Source organism: Maniola jurtina, chromosome 6, assembly GCF_905333055.1.
Source record: "Maniola jurtina chromosome 6, ilManJurt1.1, whole genome shotgun sequence".
In the NCBI taxonomy this organism is placed as follows: Eukaryota; Metazoa; Arthropoda; class Insecta; order Lepidoptera; family Nymphalidae; genus Maniola; species Maniola jurtina.
The window spans coordinates 12,210,621-12,225,130 of NC_060034.1; the positions used below are offsets into that span (position 1 = coordinate 12,210,621).

Here is a 14,510-nt window from a genome sequence, read left to right on the forward strand (position 1 = left end):
TTTTCTAACAAAGATTACCGACCCCCAAATCACAGACTAACCTAGTTTTGAGGTCAACGGTAAGTTACGAGTATGTGAATAAATCTTATTTTGCAAAGAGGAGTCTGGTTCTTAATAACAATAATTTAATTATTATTACTTTGTTTTTGCATCGCAAACCCAAAGCATAACAATATGACCTTAGTGGCTATTATGAAGTGATTTCATTATATAGTTACAGGGTGTTCGGATAAACATTACGATCCCGTCACAGTTCACGACAACGTCTAATAAACGTTAACAGGGCTCTCTCCGTCACTCGTTTTCACTCGTTTCATACAATCGTAGTTCCAATTTCATTTGAATATTAAGCAACCAAAGTCCATGAAATTTTGCAGACATATTCTAGAAACTAATATCTGTGTCTGTGGTGTTTTAGATTTTTCTAAAAATATGTAGTTTTAAAATTACAGGGGCTCAAAGATTTGTATGAAAATTTTTAAGACCGCGTAACTTTGAAACCGAATATTTTAACAGAAATCTGGAAAACCACAGACATAGATATTAGTTTCTAGAATATGTCTGCAAAATTTCATGGACTTTGGTTGCTTAATATTCAAATGAAATTGGAACTACGATTGCATGAAACGAGTGACGGAGAGAGCCCTCTTAAGGCTTCACTTACAGTGGCAGATGTCAAATGTCACCTACATTTGATGCTAGGTAGGCTAAGAAACGACTAGGTTTCTTTGATTTCACGTCACCCTTAGCCTACAGTGTTTGACAGATCATCGATTTAAGATCAAACCAAGAGTTTCCTTATTCTAGTTCACTTGATCTCGTTGATAGGTTGTAGGCACCAGGTTGTAAGGGAGGTCAAATGCTATCAAATGACCACTTAAATACTTAGAAATAGACTAAAATGATCCATTTTTGAGTTATTAATTGTTTTGTGTTTTTTAGAAAAGACTCAGATTTATTTCTATAAAATTAATTGAAACAAGATAAAGTTGAAAACTAAAACCCGACTACGATCGTCTTAATAAACCCTAAAATATTATAGTAAAATTGTTTTTCTGTCGCTTTGAATATTTTAATGTTATTGCACATTTTTATTCACGAAACTCAGAATTTTTTCCTCTTTCATTTGGCATCCCACTTGATACAATAGCAAAAACAATTTTTGGAGATCCACCACTTTTATGGTTAGTGAAAAAATAACCCTTGATTAGGGTTTACCTTGCTTTGCAATTAGGGCTCCAAAACTCTACCAGTTTATTTAGTTACCCTGACAAATGAGTTATTTTCTTCAAAAAAATATAATTCAGGTTTTTGGCTTGCAGATACTTAAATACATCATCATACTCTTAGTTATCTAAAAATATAAAACAATTTACAATACAATTAAAATTAGCTTTAGAAACTCAAAAATATAAGCCCAAGGCAGATTTTTTAAATCTCCCCTATAAACTATTAACGGGATCGTGACTATTTTTACAGAACAGCCTGTATAGTGAGCAAATGACCCTTAAGATAAGAGAGCTCGTATAGTTAAAGTATTATCACATAATAGTCGTTAATAAATGAATGTGTATGTAGTCATTTTCTTTAACGAGTCGTATTGTAACAACTATTCAGTTAGCCGAAGGATGTCTGGTAAGCGAATTCTTTTTTAAATAAACCTCATTCATAATCAAGTGTTTTTACCAAGTATTTTAGTAGTATTACCGTAAAAATATTTATCTTTGGAACTAATTTTATTAATTTTAGAAATAATTGCTTGTATAGTATGGAATATTATTGTAAATTGAAGAATTGAAAAGAACAACTACCGAGTTTCTTGCTGGTTCTTCTCGGTAGGAACGGCATTCCGAACCAGTGGTAAATTATTTTGACGATTCAAAAGCACTTTTAAAAGTCTACTTGAATGAAAATCTATTGTATTCTATTCGAATAAAATTAAATAAAAATATTAGAAATCAAAAATAATTAATCATTATTAATAAATAAATAAAATCGTTTTATGCTGTGTTAACAGTTATTTGTTACTTTACCTACTTGTGAATTCATACCATAAAATGTGTTTTTAATAAAGGGAAATAAGTGATTTGTGATTTTTTACATTAGAAAATATAAATAGTTGAATGGAGACAGAAATATTAATGTTATGTAAAGTATGTACCTAATGTATAATAAATTTTTAAATTTAAATACTTTCAGCTCTACAATCAGTAAACATTGAAGATAGAGCTTTGAAAGTTCTCTTCGATGATGGCACGTCCTTAGTATTTGAAGATTGCTGGTTGAGGGATCATTGCAGGTAAATATAGAGAGATGATGATGATAAAATAATCATACTTACTATAAAAAAATGGGATTTTTATAGAAAAATATGCAAATATACCATATATATTACCATCATTCTTTCTATTTTATCACTTGTAGGTGTTCCACATGTTACCGTACAGATACGTTCCAAAGAACTCAACATATACTAGACATACCAGACGCAACTATCAACAGCGTGGAGTTTGACAGAACTGAAATTCTTATAAAATGTAAGTTTAATGGCTGAGCTACTTAGGTTGTTACAATAGTCAAAAGTTGTAGGGTCTTTTTTGGACAAAAACTTAATTATTTAGACAGATAAACTAGTTATTATTGATTTTAGCCGTTAGATGGTATGCTGAAGAACTATTTATTTGACATTTGAAGTTACTAAGGTATTTTGTTTGATAATAGTTTAAATTCTTTTAACTATGCTCATTTTTTTATTACGACGCGACGTGTTTATTTTAAATACCTACTTAATATTTTTCAGGGAACGACAATCATGAATCAATTTATAAGTCTGAATTTCTATCAGAGTTTGACTACAAAACTTGGACTAACCAAAGACGATCTAGGCCGTTACTCTGGCGTGGAAAAGAAGTGGCAAATAAAGTAGCGAAAGTCCATGTCGACAAGTTTCTTGACTCTGTGGAAGGTGCTAAAGCAGTTTTTACAAGTCTCGTAGATTATGGAGTGGCACTTATTGAAGGGGTAAGTAATATTTTCAACGTTGCTTTATAGTGTGCTAGCTGATACCCGCGACTTCGTTCGCGTGGATGTAGGTTTTTTAAAATTCCCGTGGGAATTTTTTGATTTTCCGGGATAAAAAGTAGCCTATGTGCTAATCCATGGTATAATCTATCTCCATTCTAAATTTCAGCCCAATCTGTCCAGTAGTTTTTGCGTGAAGGAGTAACAAACATACACACACACACACACACACACACACACACACACATACAAACTTTCTCCTTTATAATATTAGTGTGATAGTGTATAGAACATGCTTGCAAAGAAATTTTGAAACAGTATCTGCTATCACTTAATTGGGTATTTGCCTACTTGAACTTGATAAATATTATTACTTTATTTTAAACTAGCGACCCGCCCCGGCTTCGCACGGGTGGACATTTATTTTTTCTATTTTCCGGGCTAAAATATAGCCTATACGGATTCGGAAGAATCCCTCTAAGTAATGGTAAAAGAAATTTTGAAATCGGTCCAGTAGTTTTTGAGCCTACTCAATACAAACATACAAAAATACAAAGGTTTCCTCTTTATAATATTAGTATAGACTAGGATAATAATAATGACGTACGCTGAAAAAAATATTAAATTCAAAATTTTAATTTTGGAGTGGGAGGGTCTTCTATCCCTTTCTCGCAAAACGAAAATTTGTATGAAACCGCTCGAAGCTACTATGGCATTAGTGACGGAGTGACGTCATAATACTATTATCGCTATCGCTGTCTAATCTGAAATATACAAATGCTTATAACTTATTTTTTATTTGATCGATTTAATTAGTTTTTCAGTTTACGTCTTTATTTTTATCCTAGTTTATTTATAATAAAGTAATAAAAAAATTAGAGTAAAATACCCTTTTATGATGAAGCGGAATCACTATTATTACGACTTATATAATACCATGCCAAGATAATACTGTATTGTTATGGAGGAACGGTGTCTTCTGACACAGAGGTAGTTCTCCTACCTCTAAAAGAAGGCTCCAACCTTAACATAAGTTACCGACAGTAAACAATTCTTACAATTCCAACAATTGACAATCAAAAGTGTACAATGCAATGATAGCTATTTTTAACCCCCGACCCAAAAAGAGGGGTGTTATAAGTTTGACGTGTGTATCTGTGTATCTATGTATCTGTCTGTGGCGTCGTAGCTCCTAAACGAATGAACCGATTTTAATTTAGTTTTTTTGTGAAAGTTATCAGCTCTATTCTAGTTTTCTTATAGAGGTTTTTGTGTCGGGGTTTTTTTAAATTTTAAGTTATTAATAAATGATTTGACTTTGACTTATTCACTTTAGGTGGGAGTATCGCTGGAGGCAACAGAGACAGTTTGTAAAGCTCTAGGCGGTATACAACACACGATGTTTGGCGGCATGTGGACGATCTCCAACTTACTGGTGCATGCTGACACGGCTTATTCCAATGTACCGCTAGCGGTGCACAATGATAACACCTATTTCAATGAAGCTGCTGGGTAAGCACCTACTTGTTATGTTAGAGTCTCAACTCAACGTCTCGAAACAGCTGAGTCCCTATGAAAAAGGACCCCGGATGGGTTCAAAACTAGTTGGGCTTACATCATGAGTATAGCCGTTATATATATTTATAATGGAAATCACTCACCATAGTTTAAGAATTAAAAACTATTGTTATATTTTAAGGGTTTCTACTACTAAGCATCTAGCAATTAGGTACCTATTAAGTTAGGGCCCTATGTTGAAGGGTTGTCGTGGTCGTCATTTGCCATAAGAGCAAAGGGGTTGGACTACCGTGTCTCTATTTATACTACGCATCTACTATCTGGCTGAAATCTATAGGCACTTTGACTTTGCTCAGACTTAAGACACTGTTAAAAAGAGACAGCGTTATACGGCTGGCACAAATCTGTCTCGTTTTAACTGAAGCTTAAGTCTGAGTAAAGTCAAAGTGCTATAGATCTCAGCATTAGACTGCATCATGAGGTCGCATTCATGCATCGTCGAAAAAGTCACATTTTTTAAATTTTTCATTGGATTTTAGGCTTCAAGTTTTTCATTGTCTAGAACATTCCAACGGAACTGGCGGAGAAACGATCCTCATGGATGGATTCTATGGAGCCTCACAGCTAAAGAAGGAGTTCCCAGAGGATTACGAGTTCTTGACCACCTTCGAAGTGGAAGCGGAGTACTTAGAGGACGGCCATAACTTCAGATACGCAGCACCGGTCATACAAGTAGACAAGTTGAAGGATCTTCAGCAAATAAGGTAATTGGCTCATGTACCTACCTATCCTATATTACCGTAAAAAGGCAGTAGATAGACAGACAGTTACATTATAAAGACTTTTTAACCGATTCTGAACGTTTGGTAGGTTGAGAGATAGCTTGCCATCCCGGGGAGCGACATAAGCTATTCTTTGTCCCGGAACATCAATGAGTTCCCACGGGGTTTTCAAAGGCACATCCGTTTAGCCGATTTTTCTGGGGAAAAACATAGACTATTAAACATATTCTATAAAATCTATTCTTCTTCTACTATTTTTTATTCTAGAACGTTAAATAGTAAATCCAAGCGGGTGGAGCCGCGGGCATTATCTAGTATTATTGAAAGGGAAAGCGTGTTTGTTAGTTGGTTTGTCGTTCAGCCATCCACAACGAAGCAACGGATAGTCGACCTTTCAAAATTCAGTCCGCATTGAGGCATTGAATAAGTTAGTATCAAAAGAAGGGCTATTTTGTAAAGTATGACTTGGACATCAAGTTGTAAGCAGAAACAAGTTGCAGCGGGCAAAATTTTTTGCTCAAATCAAATTTCTTTATTCCGAATATGGGTAAACAGTGGAGATGTTACAAAGACAAAAAGGGTACAGCCAAATTCTGCCTATAAGCAAGCTCGTATTTAGTATTTTGAGTTTTGATGAATCCGTGTACATATAAATATCAAATAAGTACATAAGCGCACTTAGAAAGAATTTTGAGAAATTTTAATCCAATAGACATCGTGGAAAAGTGCTAGTAGATATTAGATAGAGCTATTACATTGGTAGATTCAACGTCTACGATCGTTCAGCGATGGCATTCTCCAGCCGAGAGGAATGCCGGGCGTATTACCGCTCGCTGAGGAATTTGTCAAGATACTATGAAAATCCGGAATGCCAGTGGAAGTTTAAACTTGTGCCAGGTAATGTTTGAACTTGGAATAACAAGGCTTGGATAGACGCAACGCGTGATGGAAACGCGTCCATCTTGAAGTAATTCATACAGGGAATTAATTGTATTGCAGAAGTACTTAGCTAAGCTAATTTAATTGTACTTAGTTATTAATCTTTTGTGGAAATAAATTATTTGTATTTGTATTTGTACTTAGCTAAGCGAACTTTGACTTTGCTTAGATTTAAAGTAGAGAACTGCAGATTTTCTGCCGTAGGTATTGCTGCCGTCGCATGATTTTAGATAAATAATAGTTATTAGTTTTGTCGTTAATCAAGTTTCTTTTAGGGCCGATATCACTTTTTTTTAGTACAATGAATTTTAATACTTAAATCTTTATTTTTTGCTCAGGTCTAATGGTGGCGTTTGACAATTTTCGTCTTCTACACGGCAGAACAGGGTTCACAGGGAATCGAGTTCTTTGCGGGAGCTACGTCGCGCGCTCTGAATGGCTAGATAAAGCGCGAGCGTTGGGCGCTATCCGCTAAAACGTCCCCTTTCAGCCAATTTAACTTATCTTGTTTCTCTATTGAACTGTTAAATAAGTATTCTAAGTATATTTAAGTAAATATATAAAGGAAAAAAAAAGGTGACTGATCGTTTCAACTTACGACCTTTGTTTGTCTTAACTTAATATAAAGTTTCAAATTTACTTTTTCAAGTTTCAGTTCACTAAGCCTAAAATATATCACATATTTTTATACTGTAAGACGTTCATAATTTCGTTCAGCCGGACAAAGCACCACCATTGCGTAAGGATTACATGTTATAAGCAGATTAGTACAGAATTAATTATATTACACACGATCTTATTAATGAACATGGATAGGGCTCGTGGCACTAATCCATAGCTTATCCTTTTCTCGCCTCACTCCATTATCTATTATGTATGTTTGACAGTGAAGAATTATGGAGTAACTCTATTTTTATTTTCCGAATATTTGTTTAAGTTTTCTGTTGTAACTTTCCGGGAGATTCCTGACTGGAGAATTCCTTGGATCGTTTGAATTTATTTTTTTATTTTATTTATTATTGTAAATAACCCAATTTATGGCTTTAATAATGGCTCTATTGTCTATAAAACTACCTATCTACGAGGATGCAGAAAAACAATTGAATAGGTAGGTATACATTGCACACAAAGTTATGTGACCTAACACACGTACATACACACACACTCCCCCAGATATTCGTACCTTAATAAATAATTACTACTGCTGCCATATGGCACTGGCCTTTAAGATAGAGGCTTTTCTAGTTTTTAGGGATTAGGACGCCACAAATGAAAGTTACATATAGGTATGTGACCAGATTATGACTAACAATTAATAGTAAATACTTATTCGTTTCATTTTGTTATATTTATGAAAATATTTCAAGACTCTAACCATTTTCAGTTCAAAAAGCAGATTGTAAAAGCCGGCGGAATTTGAATGCCTGCAGAATGACGCTCGCGGAATTTGTACTTTTTCTTGCGCTCTGCATTGGCCTTTAGCCAACTAAAATAATATTATAAGTTCTATATTCTAGACTTTGAGCCAGCAGATGGCAAAGTAACCACAAAAACTCTGAAACAAAACCAATATTACGAACGACAACAAAACTTTTATTATTATGAAAGCAAATTTCATAACGTACTTTGACAAACTTTTGTCGTGAATATTTTAAAAAGTTTCACCGTCAAAGCGTTTGCGCCCAACTCAATATTAAGGCGTAATTTAATAAAATATCGAAGCTTTTATTAAAAAATCTGTTTATGTGACAGACTCGACGCTACCTAGTTGCTTAACTTTATTGAACTTGTATTTGCACAAAGAGTACCTAAATTGCACTTTGAAATAAACCGTTTTTATCTTGCGAAACTATCTTTAACTGAGGAAATCTTTGTTTCTGGCCTCTTAGGTTTCCTGGGAAAGTTTTTCAATGGACGCAATTGCTAGTAACATTGTAGGTAAGTACCTAACGTGTTACGTACCTAATTGCTTCTTAGCAATTAGGTACGTAACACCACCAATTTAGTACCAATTCTTGTTCAGTTCATTAGGTATTTTCTGCAATTCTTCGATTATAAATAATATATTCGTTGCATTTTTCATCCCAATGTCACCCGATGCTAAACCTTAATAGGTATAACCTTGGCGTCACTGATATACTATAAACTAATATAGACCCTTCTCATTCGGTGAGTAGACCTGTCAATAATGAGCTGGCGATGTGTTGATGATGAAAACTATGACGTACTTATTTAATCTTGGTTAAACAAAAAAAGAGCCAAGCTCTGCCAAGAGTGTTACGACGAAGAAGTAGAACTAAAGAAAAAATAACAACAACAAAGCTTAGTTTGAAGCAAAGGTTGATTATATCAAGTGTAACAATTTATCGACCACTTTATACGGGATAACACCTGCACTCGTGGTTAATGACCTGTTCCAACTCCCCCAAGATTAGTAGCTGCAATTCTCTACACTTGGGTATACTATTTTTACACGTTTCAGTATTGATGAAGCAATTATTACTTTCCAAGAAGCTCTATCCATCCACCGTGCTGTTTCGTCCAAGTTAACTTAGCTTCATTCGGGAATATTTTTTTTTATTAGTTGTTAATTTTTGTTTTTTAGCATTTACGGTCTAGTTTTTAAGTTAATAATATTATCATTTATTCTGATGTCTTTTGCACGACAGAAAACTCGTTTTATGGTACGTATGGCGGAAATATAGTGGAAATGCGTCTTTTCGCTGAAAAATGGATAAGGGTATAATGAAGCTTTGTTATTAAGTAATCTTACTATTTACTCCCTAATGTAATTAGATAAGATGTTTTTAATAGTGGGTGCGAGGTACACCTTCTTTAAATAAGAATATAAAAGTAAAGGTGACGCTTGAATTATCCATCAACGCACAGCCCGAACTATTGGACGGATCAGGCTGTTTGGCATACAAATAGCTATTACGACGTAGACCTTCGCTAAGGAAGGATTTTTTTAAGGTGGTTGAAGTCGCGGACATAAGCTAGTTAAAGTATGGAAACAACTTTTAATAAAAAGCAGTGGTTTTAAAAAAGTATTTTCATCTGGTCTTATAAATAAGGTCGGAGTTGCAAAACAAAGTCATAGATAACCGTGATAATAATAATGTGTAACTCATTATGTTATCCGAGCCCATTAGACCCCGATATTAAATCTTAGCTTGCCATTTTAGTATCCTCGTAATATTTGTGGAACGTTCAACAAAAGATACGAGGGTATTCGTGTGGGGTGCGGTGTGTCAATACGGGGAATTTATGTGAGCACACAAGGTTTGAGTGGCTGAGTGGAAATCTGCTAAAGGCGTGTTTTCGTTGGCTCTGTTTGTAGTAGGTACTCGTACTATTTAAGTTAGGTACCTATATCAGAGTGCACTAGAGTGGGTAAGCTCTCAGTTTAATCCTGGGTCGAGAATCTTTCAAATAGGCTGCGGGTGACGTGAAATCAAACATTCACACACTAAGGGTTCCGTACCATCGTACCTACAAGATAATATAATACTACTCACTTTTTTTTGCATGGTGGCCATTTTGAAATTTTCATGTTTTGTTGTTATGACGACAATAAAAATACACACGTAATACGGTTTATGAGATAGGTACAGCCTGCTGACAAACAGTCGGACAGTCATAGAAGCTTATATTAGGGTCCCATTGACACTCTTCACGTACGGCACCATATTTACATAATATTATTATGATATAGATATTATAGCATCACTGCAATGGGTGTTACCTAACTTAAATCAGTACACCTGGTACCGGATATGATTTAGTGCAATATACTTGGCACACCAAGCTACAAGACCGCCACTAATCATGTTTACTACGATGGGTCAGGAGCACCTGCCTTTCCATTTATCAATGTCACCCAATCTTATGAGGATTCTCTCCGTCACTCTCTCCACACAAACATAATTTGGCTCTCATTTGAATACTAAAGGTCCCAATTCCCAACGCACTTGAGCTGCACTGTGCGACGCGGCACGTCAAATATATTTTATGTACATGAGTTCGAATGCAGCAAGGTGCTGCCGCGTCGCATCGCGTCGCGCAGCACAGCGCAAATGTGTTAGATATGTTCTAGGAACTAATATCTATGTCTGTGGTGACCCAGATTTCCGTTAAAATATTCAGTTTCAAAGTTCGATTTAAAGAATTTACATACAAATCTTTAAAACTAGTTATTTTTAATAAATGAGACGTTAGTGTTCAAATGAGAACCAAACTACGGTCGTATGTAGCGAGTGACGAAGAGTCCCCTTTAATGTACCGTGAGAATCGTTGATAAATTATAGCTGTAGTGCTTCGCCTTTAGGTCTTTATAGGGCAATAGAAATAGGATGTTATCGAAGAATTTGAATTGCATACGAGCACGCCATGGTTCCACCATGACCTTCGACCTTTCCGTCATTGACCTCAGATTTGGGCATCAATTTTGAAACTGACCTTGTCGTATATTGTCCAAGAAAGTAAGTATATATTTATACCAGGAATAATGTAGCTTAGATATGTATCAGTGAAAGATTTTTTTAAACCAGGTGAATAGTTTCGAATCTGTATACTTAATATTAGAGCAGTAAATACCTATTAGTAATTTATTTTTGAAAAGCTGCGTGTTAGTCACTCGAACGAATAAATTGAAATCAAAGATATAACCTTATTCGAATAAAGGTTTTGTAAAATTGATAACATCCCCGAAATCTTTTATTTCGATACAATATTAAGAATTCCACCAAAAGACGTCAATTGAATATTTACGAAGAAAAGTAAAACGAAGATAAGGTATCTGGTGATGCGTAAATTGTAATTTTATTTCTTCCATAAAAAACATAAAAAATCTATAAATTTCGTACCTTGTACTTTCATTTTAGCTCATCAAATTTTCTTAAGCTAGTGACTGGCCTGCGTATCATTTGAACGTAATGTAACGTGTGTAACAGGGGTTTGAAATTCGTGTAATCCACGTGGACGAAGTCACGGGCATAACCTAGTCGAAACATATTTTTATCATTCGCGCACTCCACACAAACGTAGTTTTGTTCTCATTTGAATATCAATCAAACTCAAAGATTTATGTAAGTCTTTGAGCTCGTGTAACTTTGAAACATTATTAAAGCCATCTGGAAACCACAGCTCTACAAAATTTTCTTGAGTTTAATGAAACTCCGTTTGTATGGAAAGTACTGGGGAGCGCACTAAGGAAACTCCTCTTAAATGGATAGGCACAATAGAGCTGACTTATCGTTTTAAAGCGATCTATTTCAGTAAACCAAAACGTAAAGATCTGATAATACTTCGAATACCTTTTTTTACCTCAAAAGAATAAATGGGTTTAATATATTGCTCTTTTAACACTGTCAGCTGAATTTTGCTAAAAAACTGTTAAAGTTTTTGTGAATCACTCCCTTTTTCATTAGTTTACAAGACTGAACCCAAAAAACCAGTCTCCAGATATGATTTTTCAGTGAAGGAAATAGATCGAAAAGTTTTTGTCGTAAAGCATCCATCTTCATCGAAACGCTGAGGCAAGGAAGATTGACAGGCTGAATTGATTGAAAGGAATACATTCCGGTGGGTTATGGTATTATTGAGACTTTTTACCTTCTACTTCTTATACTACCAACTTGGTTTTTTATTATTTGTTGTTTAGCGGCAATAGAAATACCTCAACACTCTGTGGATTTCCGTTCTCTACTTAATACGGTTCATGAGATACAGTCCGCTGATGACAGACGGACGGACAGCGGAGGCTTAGTAGGCTAAGGGTCTCGTTGGCACCCTTCAGGTATGGGATTCTAAAAAATGCTGGCAGTATTCTTTGACAGTCTACATTTGGATCAGCAAAAGACGTGCCCAAAAAAATAGAAGAAAAGCAAGGAAAGCAATTAACAAATCAATACCAAAGCTTTCACATGGAGCAACTTTTAATTTGCGTTCAATGACTGGCCAAGCAAACGTGTTTAGAAAGAAAAAGTTCGTAATGTTTCTGTCGGGCCATCCATCTTCATCTGTGGACTAGAGCACTCGGACAGAAAGATTGACAGCTCTAATTGAACGGAACGACCTCCATTCTGGTCCTTAAAAGGTTTGTCTTGGGGTGTTTTGTTAAAACAGGACAAAGACGGAATTCATTACTATTTTGTCTCTTGAGTTTGACTGCGCTCCCATCCACTATAAAGAACTGTAACTTGGTATATGACTAGCTGAGTTTTACATAGCGAAACGTTAAATTGCTTGGCAGTACCTACTTTTGACTACGGCCTTACTTGATGTACAGTCAAAGTCACTTAGCACCTTAATAATCATATTCGTGTGGCACGATTATGCGCTTTCTGTGTGAGCGCTGTTTTTACGCACACAATGTGTGTGGCGTGTTTATAGGTTTTTGATGCAATAGTTACGCGGGATTGCTACTCGAATTCTGATGCCAACCGTACCTGAGTTACCTCAATATATCTTGGATAACAACTTATTCAGCAGTAGAGTAGCCCACTGCGTTTGGATTTATGGATTCGTCCCTACTTATAACCTAGTTATTAGACAGATCAACGTCCTGTAACGTCCGATGACGTTTGTCAATTACAGGTGTTATGGTTTAATCAAAGCTAAACAATGTAGACCCATACGTTTATTCATCCAAGCCATACGTATGGTTTTTAAAAGTTATATTTGTAATTTTAATTGATTTATTGATGTATTTAAAGCCACGGCTTAGGAAGGATATAAATTTTTAATCAAAGCCGTAGCACCAAATATCATCAGGTAGTAGGTACCGCTGTACCGGTGATATTTACCCTTCAAATAAATATACCTACACAAACTTCCCTCTTTCAGAAAACTAGTAACACAAAATAAATACAACGAAAGATTGCGTATTTTAGAGACAAACGGCTGAAGGCGACAGGTAAATACTTTCAATTTATTTGGCTTGGAGGTGACGCGAACACCGAGGCCGAATGACAGGCACTGCCAATATATTGCTTTCCGATCTAAGGAAATTAGTCACAAATGTCTATTAAAATTCTTATCGGAGAGTACCTACTACTAAAATTCTTACTTTTTTATTTTTCTGATACAGGTTAGCCCTTGACTGGGTTTGCATACCCCTTTGGTTTCTATACGGCATCGTACTGGAACGCTAAATCGCTTGGCGGCACGGCTTTGTCGGTAGGTTGGTAACTAGCCACGGCCGAAGCCTCCCACCAGACGAGACCAGGAATTTAGAAATCATAAATTTCCAAACCCCTTCCGGGAATCGAACCCAAGACCTCCCACTAATAAGACCACAGCGTTTACCACTGCGACAGGGGGAGGTCCTAAATCGTTACTGGAAAATAAATATGTACAGTTACTTAAAATAACGGACGTTTTCGTCGAACGGATGAAAATTAGGGTTTGACAGAAGAGGGTCATCGGTTTTTTAGTTTCACCACGTAGCATACATTCAGTCCTACCCATTTCAGTTCAAGTCCAGACTTAAAGTTTCACCCGCTACTTCATAGACTATGGATACTGACGAACGTGTTGGGAATAATATAGTGACGTACAAAAAAATATGATATATGCTGAGACTTAAAACTTATTGACCTATAGCAAAGCTTTTGCTTACGTCCAGTTTTGTTCCGTATATAACTTTTAAGTTTACCTAATGTATACCGAATAGAAAAGCAGATAATGTAGAAAATATCAAGCTAATCTACTGTACACGCCATTTCAATTAATTTTGATTTTCTATTGACTAATCGCTTCAAAACTGAGCTAAAATATAATAATAGTACGTTGAAACTTGAAATAAATGTCTAAAGTTTTTTTTATGCACTGATAGGTACTAAATATTTTATCAAAATCAAGTCATTTTATTACCACACTAGCTGAACACACGATTTTGCCCGCGTGGTTTTAAAAAAATTCGTAACAATTTTTTGATTTTCCGCAAAAAAGTAATTTATGTCATTCTCCAGATAATTAACAATATCCGTGCAACAAGTGTAAATTAAAAATTTATAACACCCCCGACGATCCAAAGTATCTGAGTTTTCCAAAACATCATTTTCAAATAAATAATTATGTATATAGGCAACGTCCATCTTGACAGCTTGACATTTGTCTATTGACATAATATTATGAACCTAACGGTTATCTAACCTTCTTTTCTACAAGAAAACTAGAAAAGAGCTGATAACTCTTAAACGGCTGAACCAATTTTTTTAGATTATAGCTAAGAACACTCTCGATCAA

At 35.3% G+C, this 14,510-nt stretch overlaps 1 protein-coding gene across 1 annotated transcript; it reads left to right on the plus strand.

The window, feature by feature from the left end:
- Window positions 1–1,547: 1,547 nt before the first annotated feature.
- On the plus strand, window positions 1,548–6,853 carry LOC123866432 (trimethyllysine dioxygenase, mitochondrial). Its single transcript, XM_045907999.1, has 8 exons — window positions 1,548–1,635; window positions 2,200–2,299; window positions 2,425–2,537; window positions 2,801–3,021; window positions 4,358–4,533; window positions 5,079–5,303; window positions 6,085–6,218; window positions 6,599–6,853. The coding sequence occupies exons 1-8, from the start codon at window positions 1,563–1,565 to the stop codon at window positions 6,733–6,735; spliced, it is 1,179 nt and encodes a 392-aa protein (XP_045763955.1). The 5' UTR covers window positions 1,548–1,562; the 3' UTR covers window positions 6,736–6,853.
- The last annotated feature ends 7,657 nt before the right edge of the window (window positions 6,854–14,510 follow it).